The 15,241-nt window shown below is 38.4% G+C and overlaps 1 protein-coding gene across 7 annotated transcripts in view; it reads left to right on the forward strand.

Annotated features, from left to right (window-relative positions):
* Nucleotides 1-14,913, forward strand: part of gria3a (glutamate receptor, ionotropic, AMPA 3a) — a 38,224-nt gene extending 23,311 nt beyond the window's left edge. For 2 of the 7 annotated variants that reach the window (XM_052556117.1, XM_052556115.1), the window contains exons 12-16: nt 507-705; nt 4,372-4,619; nt 9,631-9,745; nt 12,490-12,737; nt 13,430-14,913. In XM_052556117.1, coding sequence (XP_052412077.1) covers nt 507-705; nt 4,372-4,619; nt 9,631-9,745; nt 12,490-12,735 — 808 coding nt within the window. In that variant the 3' untranslated portion in view covers nt 12,736-12,737; nt 13,430-14,913. Of the gene's footprint in view, nt 1-506; nt 706-1,133; nt 1,585-4,371; nt 4,620-5,456; nt 5,572-9,511; nt 9,750-12,489; nt 12,738-13,429 lie in introns of those variants that run through there. The other 5 variants (XM_052556116.1, XR_008153811.1, XM_052556118.1 and 2 more) reach the window with 5 other exon arrangements.
* Nucleotides 14,914-15,241: the final 328 nt, after the last annotated feature.

Raw genomic sequence — 15,241 nt, forward strand, 5'->3', positions numbered from 1 at the left:
AACTAAAATAATTTATATTCACCGTGTGTTGACTGTAAAATGTTCAGATTTTCTCTCTTTCACTTTCTTTTTCTCTTGCTTGGAGGGCTACCATGTTCTTGCTGCATGTCTCTATTTTACTGTCAGCAGCTGGTGTTTATAAACTGTTTCAGTAGAGGAGTGTCAACCCTCTTCACTCATTTCATCTATTCATTCATTAGATTTTTCTGCCCATCGTACTCACCTTATTCCTCTTGGATTCCTGTCTTTCATTCTTGAGGTGCTCTTTGTGACCCTGTGCTTCTCAACCTCATCCTTCTACTCTTTCTCATGACACCTGTCCAAACGGAAGCTTCACTTGTGCATTGAGTGATTGTTTTGTCAGTTTCTTGAAGACATTTACATCTTTTATCGCAGCAATAGTTTTTATACATCTGTACTAATTGTTAACCTTTCACAGGAGTTTTGTTTGCTCTGCTATTGTCTCTCTTTCTCCCTCGTTCCCTCTCTCTCTCTCTCTCTCTCAGGTCTCTGTCTGGTCGTATTGTTGGAGGTGTGTGGTGGTTCTTCACCCTGATCATCATTTCATCCTACACTGCAAATCTGGCTGCTTTCCTGACTGTGGAAAGGATGGTGTCTCCTATAGAGAGTGCAGAAGACCTGGCCAAGCAGACTGAGATCGCCTACGGTACACTCGACTCCGGTTCCACCAAAGAGTTCTTTAGGGTAAGACAGCAATAAAAATATACTGTCAAATGCAATAATACTGCTATTTTTAGTCAAAATGAGGACATAAGCCTGTGTGGTTATTGATCATGATAAATCTTGTATTCTGTGCCAGTGTTTCTTACTCCTGATAGTGGAGTTCCCCAGCCATATTTTAGATCTCACCCTTATTTATCTACAGTACTATTCAAAAGTTTGGGGTCGGTATGATTTTTCATGTTTTTAAAAGAAGTCTGCTCTAACTACACCAATGCTGAAACATACAAAAAAGCACTTTATGCAATAATCCATAATGTTACATATGCATTGTGTCTTGTATGACAAAAATACTTTTTGGATCATTCAGCCTCAGACTTCCAGGAAACAAATATGATTTTAATCTGCTTTCAAATCACACATGGATAGTGTTTTTTTTTTTTGTATTTCAGGCACTGAACGGATGAGTCAAATGTGGAAAAAAAAAAGTTTTTCTGCCTGTCTGAGCAAAGTCTAATATGCATTATTCAACTCATTAGCTGAACTGAATGTAATTACAGGAGACATTGAAAATGTGCTGTACTGAAAGGGTTTTTATTTTTTATTTTTATTCAGGATTGAGAGATACTGAAATATGGGTTTGATGGAGCGTCTGATGTTGTTTTGATTCCTTTTCTTAAATATCATAAACTTTGACAGTTTAAGGCTTACTTCACAAGTTCATGTGGTGAGAATGTTAAATGATTGTTGCTTTAAACAACATAAATCCGCAACAATTAAGTAATCTTCTTTACTTGTAAGAAATTCTGAGACTAAACTGCAATGACAGTCAGTTGGCAATCTGACAGAGACGTGTCACCACAGACATACAACCATCTTTGAATAAAGTTATGTTTTACTGAATCTTAGCCAGAAACCATTTTCTTGTGAGCCAGCTAGAGGCAGAGAGAGAGTGTGTGTGTGTGTGTGTGTGTGTGTTTGTCTTGAGATGACAGAGAACATGACAGTTTTAAAATGACCCAGATACACCACTGCTGATGAGCTCATCCTGTCATTTCACCTTAATGTCACAATTACTTGCTTTGTGTGTGTGTGTGTGTGTGTGTGTGTGTGGGTGGGTGCATGAGTGTATGAAAGCAGATATACCTGTATATTTATTCACACACACGTGATCAGTCACTGTCACCTCACAGATCCACGAGCGGTTGGAGATGGAGAACACATGAAATGAGGTACCCTTTTGCTCCTCTCTCTTTCATGATTTGTCATCTGTTAACAAACTTGATCAGAGCAAAGATGACAGGAGAGCAGCAGACACAGATGTTGGCTGAATTTGATGTGGAGACAGTCTCCACCTTGTGTTCATAATGTATTATTGCAGCAAACTATCCTAGCAAGGAGTGAATGTACCGCAGCGTTGATTAGATGCTAATGTTGGTTTGAGTTTAGGTTTTTAGATAGAAAACCAATCATCAAAAAAAAAAAGCAGCTTAAAGAAACAATCACCCTCATGTCATTCTAAACTTGATGGCTTTATTTCTTCCATGGAGCACAAATGGAGCAATTATATCTGTAGTCTTTTACATTAAATTACAATAAATGAGAACTAACATTTCAAACATCAAAAAAGGATGCAGAAGCACTGCAACTTTATTCAACACTGATAATATTAATGAATGTTACTTAAGCACCAAAACAGCATATTAGAATGATTTCCCAAGGATTAGGTGACATTGAAGACTTGCACTGCTTTGCCATTACAGAAATACATTACATTTTAAAATATATTCAACTCAAAAAAACATTTTTACACATTTTACAACATCTTAGGCTTATGTGAAAATATTTTTCAAAATGACTCATTTGCATTCTGAGAAAGTCACTTGCACACAGGTTTAAAAGACATAAGTCTGAGTAATTGAATAATATGTTTAATATGAATAATATGTTTATCATGTCAGAGATCTGAAAAGAGTCGTCATTTTTTAATTTCCAGTTGGTGCCGCTAGTGGAACAGCAATTACACACTTCCTGCTTTGAATTCTACAGTTTGTGCCAAAAAACTTGAGAAAAACACATTCACACTCCTACACCAGCTGTTTGGAGGTCAAGTTAACCTACTTCCATGAACGAAATGTGTGAGTGTATGTGTGTAAAACTGTCCTATAAAGGAGTGTGTGTGTGTTTGTCCTAATAAATTTAGGTGTGTGTGTGTTTTCTCCAGAGATATCCTGTCCGCTACATGGCCATTTATAGCTACCCTCGCAAGAGATAGGCACAGAATATTTTGGCTTATGAAACTTAAGCTTTAAATCACCTCAAATGCAGAACTGCAGCACAATTACAAGGATAAATAGAGCCATGATTTATCTGTTCTTTCATTCATTCATTCCATGCATTCTGAGTGTGAGATTGTTGTGTGGGAGAACTATGTGTTGACATGTTAGGGTTTTTTTTGTACTTATATATAGTCTAGTAGTCGGTGAGTCATACTCATTTTTAATGCAGAGCTTGTTTGTACTAGCCTTGGTTGGACGTTCCTGAAGAATCTTTTACAAAATACTAATCAAGAGAAAAGTTTGAGATCTTTATTTGAGAACATGTCTGGGGTGCTTCCTCAGGTTTTCAATTTAATGCACATTTAAATGGAGTATCCTAGATGGACCATTTTTAACTGCTGTGCCCCAGTAAAATATTTCTGATAAATCTTTGCCTGACACTTGAGATTTCCATATACTGTCCTGAGGATCATTTTCCCTGATGATATTTCAGTCATCTGTTTAAAATCAGATCTAGAGATGCCAGTGAATCACTATTGATCTAATAAGATGTAGAAATCTTCAGCTCGATTCATTCAGATCATGCATTGCCTGCAGCAGTTTCTCACATCATGATGACATTTTTTATAAAGATATGAGATATTTTATATTTGAGGCAGAAAACAAAAATCTCCCTGGGTGAGATGATATTTATCTACATTCTATTATATGAAACAACTTCTCTATCACCATTGAGGAAACCGCTTAAATTGAGACAATTTTTGTTGGGGGCACTATACCTAAATGCTGATGAAAGGCTAGAAATGCTCCTGGTACCCATCATATATGTGACCCTGGACCTCAAAACCAGTCTTAAGTCGCTGGGGTATATTTGTAGCAATAGCCAAAAATACATTGTATGCTCAAAATTATGCAAAAAAATCATTAAGACATTAAGTAAAGATCATGTTCCTTTAAGATAATTTGTGCATTTCCTACCATAAATATATAAAAACTTAATTTTTGATTAGTATTATGCATTGCTAAGGACATAATTTGAATAACTTTAAAAGCGATTTTCTCAATATTTTCATTTATTGCACATTCAGACAGTTGTATCTCAGCCAAATATTGTCCTACACTAACAAACTACACATACTACCCATATCAATGGAAAGCTTATTTATTCAGCTTTGAGATGATGTATAAATCTCTAGACTTAAGACTTGGTTTTGTGGTCCAGGGTCACATATGTGACCAAATGTAGCTACTTTTCTAATAATATAGTGGAGTATTATCTTTAGTGGCTTGTTTAGTTCACAAAAGTCCCAGTCCATCCTTGCGCTTTCTTTTTTGTAATAGGTCAGGAAATTCCCACGTCTCCCTCTTAACCTTTCAATTTTTTCCTCTTTGTGCTCTCTCTCTCTTTCAGCGTTCAAAGATCGCGGTCTATGAGAAGATGTGGTCTTACATGAAGTCTGCCGAGCCGTCCGTGTTTGTTAAGACCACCCCCGACGGAGTGGCCCGCGTGCGCAAGTCGAAGGGGAAGTTTGCGTTCCTGCTCGAGTCCACGATGAACGAATACATCGAGCAGAGAAAGCCGTGTGACACTATGAAGGTGGGAGGGAACCTGGACTCCAAGGGCTACGGTGTGGCCACGCCCAAAGGGTCGGCATTAAGGTGGGTGGAATAATATAACAATTCACTCTGTTGTTATAGTATTCCACCTACCCTGATTCCCCCATCTCTCTCTCTTCTCTCTGTCTCGTTTCATTTTTTGTTTTTCATTCTTATTCTCTCACCCTCTACCTTTTCTCATTCTCTCTTTCCTTGAACTCTTTTTTGCTTTCACTCTCTCTCTCTCTCTCTCTCTCTCGTGGTACATGATAAGGTAAACGTGTCAGTGTGTTTAGTTTCTTTTTCTTTAGTCATGTATGTTGTGGTAATGTTTCTCTCTACAGAAATGTCACTTAACTTAATTTGCAGTCCATTTTTACAGTGTAATGCCTGTTGCTGTTGATTTCCTACACCCTTTTTCTTGTCATCCTCCTTCCTCTTTTTCTGTCTTCTTTGTGTGTTTTTTTTTTTTTTTTTTTGCACTTCTGTAATGTTTGTATGGTTGGATTGTTTTTTTTTCTTTTCTTTTTTTCCTCTCTGCACTGGTGCTGTACTGCCTGATGCCAAGCATGTCATTCCATACGCTGTTGCCTTCCCATCACTCACCAGCACTCAACCTCTTTTTCTTCCTCTCACTTCTTTCTGTTTCTCTCTGCACCACACGCACCTCACTTGCACACACGCTTCTGTCTGTACCCAGTAGCTGGCGCAATTAACCAGTCGAACGGTCCAACCAGTTCTCCAGTTAACCAATCGAGCGCTCCAACCACTTCTCCAGCTAACAGGTCTCTCCTCTTGTATTGACCCCTAACAAAAAAGCAACTGTCAGTTGCTGCAGGCTCATTAGATTTCTCACGAGCCTGTCCCTTTTCTTACGAGCTATGTGTTTATCGTTTGAAGAAGTGCTGTAAACCTGGCGGTGTTAAAGCTGAATGAGCAGGGCCTGCTGGACAAGCTGAAAAATAAATGGTGGTACGACAAGGGAGAGTGCGGCAGCGGGGGAGGGGACTCGAAGGTCAGCCTTAATCTCACCCAAACAACCATTTCCTAGCTACGAGTAATCGGCAAGGCTGTGACCTATGACCCCCGGCAACAGTTCCGTGACCCTCAGGGGTGAACACAAACTGTACCTAATGACTCCAGGATAGTAGCAACACTGCGACGGCTGCAGTTGCTCTCAGCGCTGCTAATGTAATAAGGCAAACTGTGATCAGATGTGACCCTTTACTTGGCTAATGGAGGAAAGGAAGCAGAGGAGGAGAGGAATAAAGGCTTGAGTGGGTGGATGTGTGGAGCGAGGTCAGGGTCACCAGGAGCGCAGCTTATTAGGATGCTTAGGTTTTTGCGAAGCCGCCTTGCGGGTTTGTTTGTATGATGAAAAAAATCCAGCTTGTTCCAGGTAGAAGAGGCTAGGCCCTCTCTGGCTCTCCTCTGATCTGTAATATCAGATCATTGGAAAATGCACTGTTTGTGTCTAGCAGAGTTCCAGGATTTAATGGGCTATCAAGAGAAAGAAAAAAAGAGAAAATAGACAGTGCTAACAAGACTAAAACTGCTCTGAAAAATAGGTCCCTGTACTTTTCTAAAGCACAGAGGATTGCCTGAGCCTGTTTGATGTTTATTATTATGTTTAAGGGATAGTTCACTCAAAAGTGAAAGTTCTGTCATCATTTTCTCGTTCCAAACCAGTGACTTTTATTCTTTGGTCAAACATAAACATATTTTATCCATACATTGGTAGGGCCATATGATTACTGTGATGGTCATTTGAGTGTAGAATCTTTAGTACTTCTAGTCCTTCTATTCCTCGACTGCATTTACCAGACACTACTCCCCAAGTAGCTCTTTGCAGGAAAGAAAGTTTTATTCACAGCCTGGAGCCCACTGGTCACAACAACCAAGAGAGACTATATGTATACTGTAAGTATATATGAACATTTATACCTTGTAGTTGAGTAAAAATCAATGTCACTCAAGTCTTCTTGACTGTATTTGGTTGTACTGATCTGGTCCTTGGTTTGTAATGTGACTGTTAATTCTACCGTTTTAAGCACTTTTTGGGTAAGTATAGATTATTTAATCATAGAGACACAGTCTTTTGAGCTGACCTTTCTGGCTTCTATTGAGGCCATTACATAAAATATTTCCATCGCAAGGTATTCACAGCAGCCTGTCAACATAAAAGTTAAATATATGATATATATGATAGTACTACTACTATTAATAAAATTTTTGTTACAAAATATTATTTTTTGCAGAATATTTTTTATAAGAATTTATTTACCAGAATTTTTTTTTATACAATTCAATTTCAAACAACAAAAAAACTAATTTTTTTTAAATAAAATCGATTAATCAAAGATGCTTTTGAATATTAAAAATTAATGAAACCATTAAAATGGAATCCAGAAAATTATTGGAAAACAGAATTTGGCAAAAATAAAACTAAATTTGAAAATGTATTTCATAGGGCCTTAAAAATTTTATTTGTTATAAAATATTAGTCAAAATAAAGTCTAACTGGTTTGGAATGACACATCATTTTTATTTTTTTGGGGTGAACTCTTCCTTTAATAGTGTTGTAGCTGTAGTTTACATTGTAGTTTAAGATGCCCTCTATAAATTTGGAAATGCCCTAGGTGAAGTGGGGCTTTGGGCAATATCAGCATAAATATCTATAATTATTCTGTGTAAATGCATTCAAGAAACTTGCAGTTATCAATGAAGACCAGCAATAATGAAGTTGTTCTTGATTACATATTAATAGCTGTAAACAAACACCACAGTCAGCTGTGATGCCTAATTTCTGGATTAAATTTAACTTGGGTTTTCGAAGAGTATTAAGTCAACACACCTCTATAAATGATTAATTGCCAATTAGGTTAGTACACAACATACCAATTAGAGCATTAGGGTTAGGGTTATTTTTATTTGTTCTGAAATCATATTTTTAGTTAATAAAATGTTTTTTTTAAATGTGTGTTATCCCTTGCAAATTCTTCACAAATGCCAAGGATTTATCCTGATATTGTTCAAATTACTAAGCCAAATGTTTGGAGGGCATGTTGAGTAACTGTTTGTGATATTGAACAAATTGTTGGTAGTGGAAAAAGAGTAGTGTGAGGACTTGGGTATTGTCACTTGTCCAATCAAATAGCCAGATTTTTTTTTTAATCTTTGGCCAACTTCCTGCCACAAGTATGCAAATCCCTTTGGAGCCGCCAGCTTTCTCAGATTATTCCCTGAATTGGCGTGTAACCCATGGAAAAGCCCGTAGCTCCTTTGTTGGTGGGATTAAAGAAAATTACAAGCCTGCTGGGGCCAGACAGTCCTGAAGGGACAAAACATCACAGGAAAACGTGAGAATTCTAATTAAACACTTCTAGAAAACAAAGGTGGAGAAAGATCTGGTGCCGTATTTTAGACTCACAGAACACACCACATTCATCTGCATAGATGACCACAAACAACACGCACACACTTTTCAGTGAATTAATGCCACTTTTCTTTAGCCCCTGTGCCTGCAGAATGATCACCCTGTGTTCAATCTATCACGAGGGCAAGGCAGCCCCACTCAGTCCTGATTGGTCTTCAAAAGCAAGTACACGGCAGTATTTGGCTCTTGCTCATGAGTGGTGCCTGAGATCTAAACTCTGAGACCAAAATGGCTGCCTAGTCTGAGCATTGATAAATTGAGCATCTGGGTGGAGGGTGTCTAGTCTGTTATGACATCACAGCTGCATGTTTCTCATTTATTGACCTGAGTCTGATCCGAAATGCATGAATGGAGTAATTCAGCAAACCCAGCGAGTATACCATACTATTAATTCACAGCAAGATTACAAATACACAGAACATCTCAATGATTCACATAGCAAACATATCATTATCAGGGCCTTTTTCATGCATGGATTACTGACAGAAGTGATTTGACATAATCCTGAGTTCTGAGTCCGTTCAACAGGTGTGTACACTCATAAACAGTATTCGATGTTAAAGTAGTAGCAATGTTTAGTAATGATTTTTAATTTTGATTGAAATTGAAAATTTGAATGAAAATTGGATAAACCAAATTTGCAAAGTGGAGTTGAAAATTAAGCAATATTGTGGATTTTCACTTATAGATACACATAAATAGAAGCTGAATATACTCCAGAAATAGGTCCATGTCTCAATAAACAGATCTTATTGTTTCAAGGTATTATTCGTCAGGTATCAAACCATTCGATGTCTGAAGCTGGCTTTCGTTACAGTGGTAAGTATGGCATATTTGCTTTGCTGGATTGCGACTCTCATCATTTAGCAGAAGGAAAATAAACTGAGTTTCCCAGCAGTCCTGCTGATGACATACTAACATCTTACAAATCGAAATGCCCAGAAGGAATAGTGACATCGTGGAGCGATACGGTTTCCATCATTTTGTCTGCTGCCCTTGAAACAAATGATTTGTTTCAAATAAAATTTTAAAAGGGTGCATTACCCAAATTTCTACAAATCCTCCTCTAACATTAATATTTCGTTTATTATTTACGTTCTTTCATGAGGGCTAGGCGTTTTCGTTTGTAAGATGTTTGGCTTCAGCCCTCACCCACCACAGAACGGTTCCCCTTCTGACTGCTGGGTCCTGTTTGTCTGTTAGTCAAGTAAGGGTTTTTTTTCTCCCGATGGATCCGGCTTGCTGAATACTGGGTTAGAGGAGCTGCATTCACACCACAATTACAGTAACCAAACTCATCTGCCCGATGCTCTTTGTAATTATGCTCTGTGTTGGTTACTCTCTCTGCCTCTGTTGGAACAGTGAGTGCCGATTACTCAAAGCGATAACAGTAGGTAGCACTGCCAGGTCAAAGGTCGAAGGTAACACTGAGGCTAGCACTGCCTGCATTCCCTCTCTCTCTCTCTCTCTCTCCATCTATCTCTCTCTCTTATACTCTCGCTGTCTACGATATCAACAGCACAAGGCCAGGTGTCCTACAGTATCGCTTTGGTTAACAGATATTCGGTAGGTTTAAGTTTTAATAACATAAAATAACATAACGGTGCCATGTTATTTATGTTATTTCCCCTCGTGAAGAACTCCTGTAAACCTTGCAGTGTTGAAACTCAGTGAACAAGGCATCTTAGACAAGCTGAAAAACAAGTGGTGGTACGATAAGGGTGAATGTGGGACCAAAGACTCTGGGAGTAAGGTTAGTCTGCTCACTCATCTACTTCTAACAAGCAAACATATTCATATTCTACAAATACTGTAACGAGTCCCAGCGTTACTTACAATTTTAATGTAAATCCAATGGATTTGGCTCCAGCTGGATTCACTTCATTGTGAAATCATCTTTACACACTGAATGTTTTTTTTTTACATCATGTAGGACAAAATCTAAATCTTTAACAATAATGAAGCAAACACAACAACACCCCCCCCCCCCCCCACACACACACACACCACACGCACACACACACAAGAATTTATTCACCCCACAATAATTCATTATTTTAATGATGTAGTAATTAAGTGTTACATAACAGTATCTTGTTGCAAGCATTGGTAACAATTAAGTATTTAGTTAAATTTGTTCTCTTCTGCTGCTGTGACATGGCCTTGTTCTCAGTATTGCTGTTGCGTGTATTGATTTGTGCATAAATCGTCTCTGAGCAACATTAGACATTAGTCATCGGAATGAAAATCTAAAAGATGCACGGTCATTTACAAAGTATTTCTAATTGACGCATTGTGTAATGCTAATATTGGGAGGAAGTAGGAGTCTGAATGTGTTATATTATTTGAAGATGGATAAACTCTGCTGAAGTCACCTGGGACACATATCCTTGGTCATTTTAGTTTCATTCCTGACAGAGTTGATGAAACTGCACAGCACCCCCTGTTAAAGGACTGTTTTCCCTTATTAGCCATTTGCATGGGTTTAATAGAGACCAAGTGCAGGAAAGTGTGTTTGCCTTGAGACTAGTAAATGAGCATAAAATGCAATTGTTTTATTACAATTCACTGTGTAATCCAGTCTGATAAGAAAGTTAATTAACTCTGAAAACATGTCCCATAAGCATATGCACAGCGGAGGCTATAGCACTGACTATATGAGCCTGTAACCATGGTAACCGTATTCAAAAACAGGTCTCGGGCTTTGCATTCAAAAGAGTAATACTGCACTCCCAGTCCTCTGTTGCTATGCTGCCGTTTCGCAGGCTTTTAGTGAAGACAGGCCGTGTCTGTGTGTGTCAGAGTGTCAGGCTGGTGGTCACAGCAGCAGAACCCAGTCCTGTTGAGGCTTGTCTGTGTTTTGAGGTGTGGCGTTGGTCGCATGCAGGTGTCTGTTAATGAGTTTTGAAGGCTGTGAAGCTTGCAGAAGTAGTTCAGAGAGGGGAATTGCCATAGTAACATCAATATTCTTTCCCCTCCTTCTCCTCTTCCTCACTTCCTCTGTTAAGATGGCAGACCGGAGAAGCCAGAGGATCCTACTGTAGCTCTCTGATGGCAGCTTTTTGGTCATGTTTCTGTACTGACCCAACTTCACCTCTAGAGGGGGCGAGAGGCTCAGAGCTGGCTCTGTGTGTGTGTGTGTGTGTGTGTGTTCTATGTGAGAGCAGTGTTTCACTGTCTATTTCGCCAATAGAGTGAAGAAGGAATGAGAGGAGAGAGGGATTAAGTTCTTCCTCTCTTGAGCTGCCTGAGCTTTTAATACATTAATCTTTGACCTCTGGGCACATCTCATATTGATTTGATGCCCTTTTGAATATACCCCTCAAGTACCCCTTTTTATTTAGCTCGTCTTCTTTCCCTCCAAGCAATTGCGTGCAGTATGTGTGTAATAGGGCTTGCACGGCTTCTCATTTTGACTCGGTGGAAGTTGTCGACTTGTCAGTGGATCACTGTTTACCGTATTCATATGATTCAACAACAGTAGCCTTTGCTGTCTCTGGCTAGTCTTAATTCTGCATTAATGGAGAGTTTCAAAGTGCACAGAAAGTCCATTCGGCTGAATCAGGTGAGAAATTGCCATTTCCGGATTCATTCTACAAAAAAGCAGTCATGTCTCAGTTGCTTATGGTTTCTGTCAGCCTTTGAAACTAAGTGAACTTAAATTAAGTAGAGCTCAAAGCAGTTTGCAATAACTTTAGATCAATTTGGCTTTAAATGAAATGAATCTCAGAATTCTGCAGCACTTATAACATGCTTTCTGAAAGTAAACTACTTTGTTGATTTGAATAATTTCCAGTATATTTGAGCGTACGCTTAAAAACAAAAGGCCAAAAGGGGGATTTCACAACAAGCCAGCATAGCATTATCTTTTATTTTCAATCTTTCTGAAAATCCTTCGTCAGACTGTGCTTTGTCTGTAAACGTAAAATGAAGTGAACAAAGGACCAAATTCTTACTGACAAAAACCTGCCATGCGCCAATTGGTGGGCGGGGCTAAACAGGCAGTGATGTAGAAACAGGCGTTGATAATCTTCAGCTGAGGTGATATTTAGCCATTCTTTTATGTCATAAAGTGACATATTCCACAAACTATCATTTTGAACACTGGCTATAATATAAGCTTATTTTAGACTAACGAGAAAGCTAATTATTTTGAGCATTTTTTGCCATTGTAGCTTACTACACAAAGCTAACAGCATGCACCTACACAGAAATGCAGTTTATGGACAAAGAAATGATCCTCCTGCTGTCAGAAGCATGTAGAACTAGCACAACCGAAGCCATTTGACCCATGACTAGTCGACCCAAACCCAGTGAGTTGACTTGTCGTGCAACCCCTGGTGCTCAAAGAGCGAAAGTGACGATACGCTGCTGTGTGTGTGAGTGTGAAAGAGTGCATGCTGGTAATGCATGTTTTATTTAGTTAATTATTATACCATAGTTTGGTTTGCATCCAAGTACACTACTTCTGTTACTAACTGCGTCTCCCCCCTGCAGGATAAGACCAGCGCGCTGAGTCTCAGTAACGTGGCTGGCGTGTTTTATATCCTGGTGGGGGGTCTGGGTCTGGCCATGACTGTGGCTCTTGTGGAGTTCTGCTATAAGTCGCACCATGAGACCAAAAGCCTCAAACTTGCCAAAAATGCCCAGAACTTCAAACCAGCTCCTCCATCCACCGCACAGAGTTTCACCACATACAGAGAGGGCTATAACGTCTACGGAACAGAGAGCGTCAAAATATAATGGTTCGTTTTCTGTGTGTTTTGAATGTTTGTTAGTAATACCATTTCTAAAGAAAAAGGTATTAATGATGGGAGGTCTACTTCTGATGAGATAAGAGTTGGTGTTCAGGTCTGAGGTAAGTTGTAAGTTTTTTCACTGTGTTAAAGCTGCTGTTTTTTTAGAATGACACTTATGAACTGACCCTGCTATTTGACAGATATCACTAAAAGAGTTGTCCTGAGAACCACACTGGGCTCTGTACCCACCCTAGGCTTTGTAAACGTAAAAGAAACAAGAATCTGAGTGTGGCCCAATCATGTTAGCCAAACAGCAGATTTGGGAAGTTTTGCTTTTTGAAATGACAAATTACACTACCGCTCCTAAGGTTGAGATTGGCAATAATTTTTTTTTTTAAAAAGAAGTCTCTTATACTCACATTGGCTACTTTTATTTGATCCCAAGTAGTCAAAACAGTGATATATTCAGAAATAAATTTAAGATTTTTAAAATTTTGATGTAATTAACTGTTGGATATTTACAGCAGCTTTAATTTCTTTACCATGAATCAGGGACGCCGTCTCTTCAGACATTCTGCATTTTCAGCAGTGCTTTGTTGATTTGCCTTTTGTCTGAGTGAATTGTTCTGTTATTATCAAAAGAGCATATGTGTCTGCAAGTCTCAAATGGGTCGGCTGCTCTCTTTTCTTTTGCTCAGATTGGAAGCCTGTCCCTTGCTGATCATGTGGTATCTGGATAGACTGTCCTTCTCTTTGAGTCGACTGCGATTCCCTTTAGAAAGTGGACAAGCACCCAACCAAAACTCATCTCATCAGAACACATCTGACCACAACTTGAACCAATAATCACGCAACAGACTATCGGATGGACCAAACAGCCAGCCAGCCGCCCGACCGCCCTCTCTCAGTGCCTTACTGAACCAGTGGCAAAACATCAGATCATGCAGACCATCTCATCAAAGTCCTGGAGATGTTCTGCTGGGTGCTGGGTATTAAACCATATTTCAATGTATTTTTATTTTGAGAGGGAAAGATGGAAAAGGAGGGAGAGAGAGATAGACACACAGTGATGAGAGTTATGATTTGGTTGATATCAAGATCAGTGTTCACAGTGTCACAGTAATGAGTGACAGTCAGCTTGTCTCCATGACAACTCTCTCTAGAAGGAGTGTCTGCAGACAAACATTTTATGCAAATTGTATGACATATTTTTGAAGGATTCAGCTTATTCATTTAAAGTTTGTGCTATGATTCTGTGTCCTCATCAACATAATTGTTATGAATAATGTAAATATTAATTTCAGATACATTATGGCATCAGAGAAATAATGTCAATATTGTTTCCCTTCCACAATTTGCATTTTATTAGAGTTCTAATCATAGCGTATTTACTGTAGTGGGAGTGAGTGAGTGAGTGAGTGAGTGAGTGAGTGAGTGTGTGTGTGTGTGTGTGTGAGAGAGAGAGAGAGAGAGAGAGAGAGAATATTTCTCTCTGTTGTGTACTATAAAACCCAACAAGAGTTTAAGATTCTGAATTTATTTGCCAGAATACTTTATTATGAAACATAGGAAATAAATAGTGACAGCACATTCATTCATATAAGATCAGCAGCAACAAAAACAACAACAACAAATCATAATCAGTTTTGTTTGGATCAGTTCTTTTTAAGGTCAGGCTTAGGAAACAACAAAATGTTTAATAGTTTGTAATTAAGTTTTTGTTTTAAAATACTTTAATAAACTGCGATTGTCACTGAGATAAAATATGAAGTGTTAAACTGATGTAAAAAGAAAAGAGAAAACACAGATCTTTGATTTTCTAAATGCTGATGAAGTGTGTTTAAATTCTTAACATTTGTTTAGATGGTAAAATGCGTATTTATTTTGAAGATTTTCTAAAACTGACTTTAGTTTGATTTCTAAGTGAACTTGCATGTACAATAAGGATGAAAACAGCCTTTCCCTCAATAAAGCATCCTCTTCTTCTTATGCCCCAGCTTCTGATCCCCCTCACCTCCTCCTCCTCCATGCCCTGTTAATAAATAAATAAAAAAAAAAACAGAATAGAAAATTATGAAATGGTCAAGATAGATTCCTGAGGAAAATCTGTCCCTTTGCATGACTGCATCCAACTCTTAAACATTTAAGTATATTTTGTAAATAAAGACAGATTTAAGACAAATTTTATTGACTAATGTGTCATTTCAGCTGTGAAGTATGTGTTCTCATCTCAAACATTCTCGTTTGTCATTGACACTTACATCTTTCAGGGAATTTCCTTTTGGGATTGGCTTACTTATAGTTGTCTGTACAGATTAGGTTGGTAGAAGGTATTGTAACGTCAAAAAAACACCTTAAGTCATCTTAATTTTGTCATCTTTTATCACGTCTGACAGCAACACAGCTGGAGCTCAGCACAGCTGACTGACATGTTCCACTTAACTACTAAAATACCATAAGATCAAGTCAAAAGCTCTGAATGAAGAGTTGATCATATTGATAATAACTCA

Source organism: Carassius gibelio, chromosome B5, assembly GCF_023724105.1.
Source record: "Carassius gibelio isolate Cgi1373 ecotype wild population from Czech Republic chromosome B5, carGib1.2-hapl.c, whole genome shotgun sequence".
Classification (NCBI taxonomy): Eukaryota; Metazoa; Chordata; class Actinopteri; order Cypriniformes; family Cyprinidae; genus Carassius; species Carassius gibelio.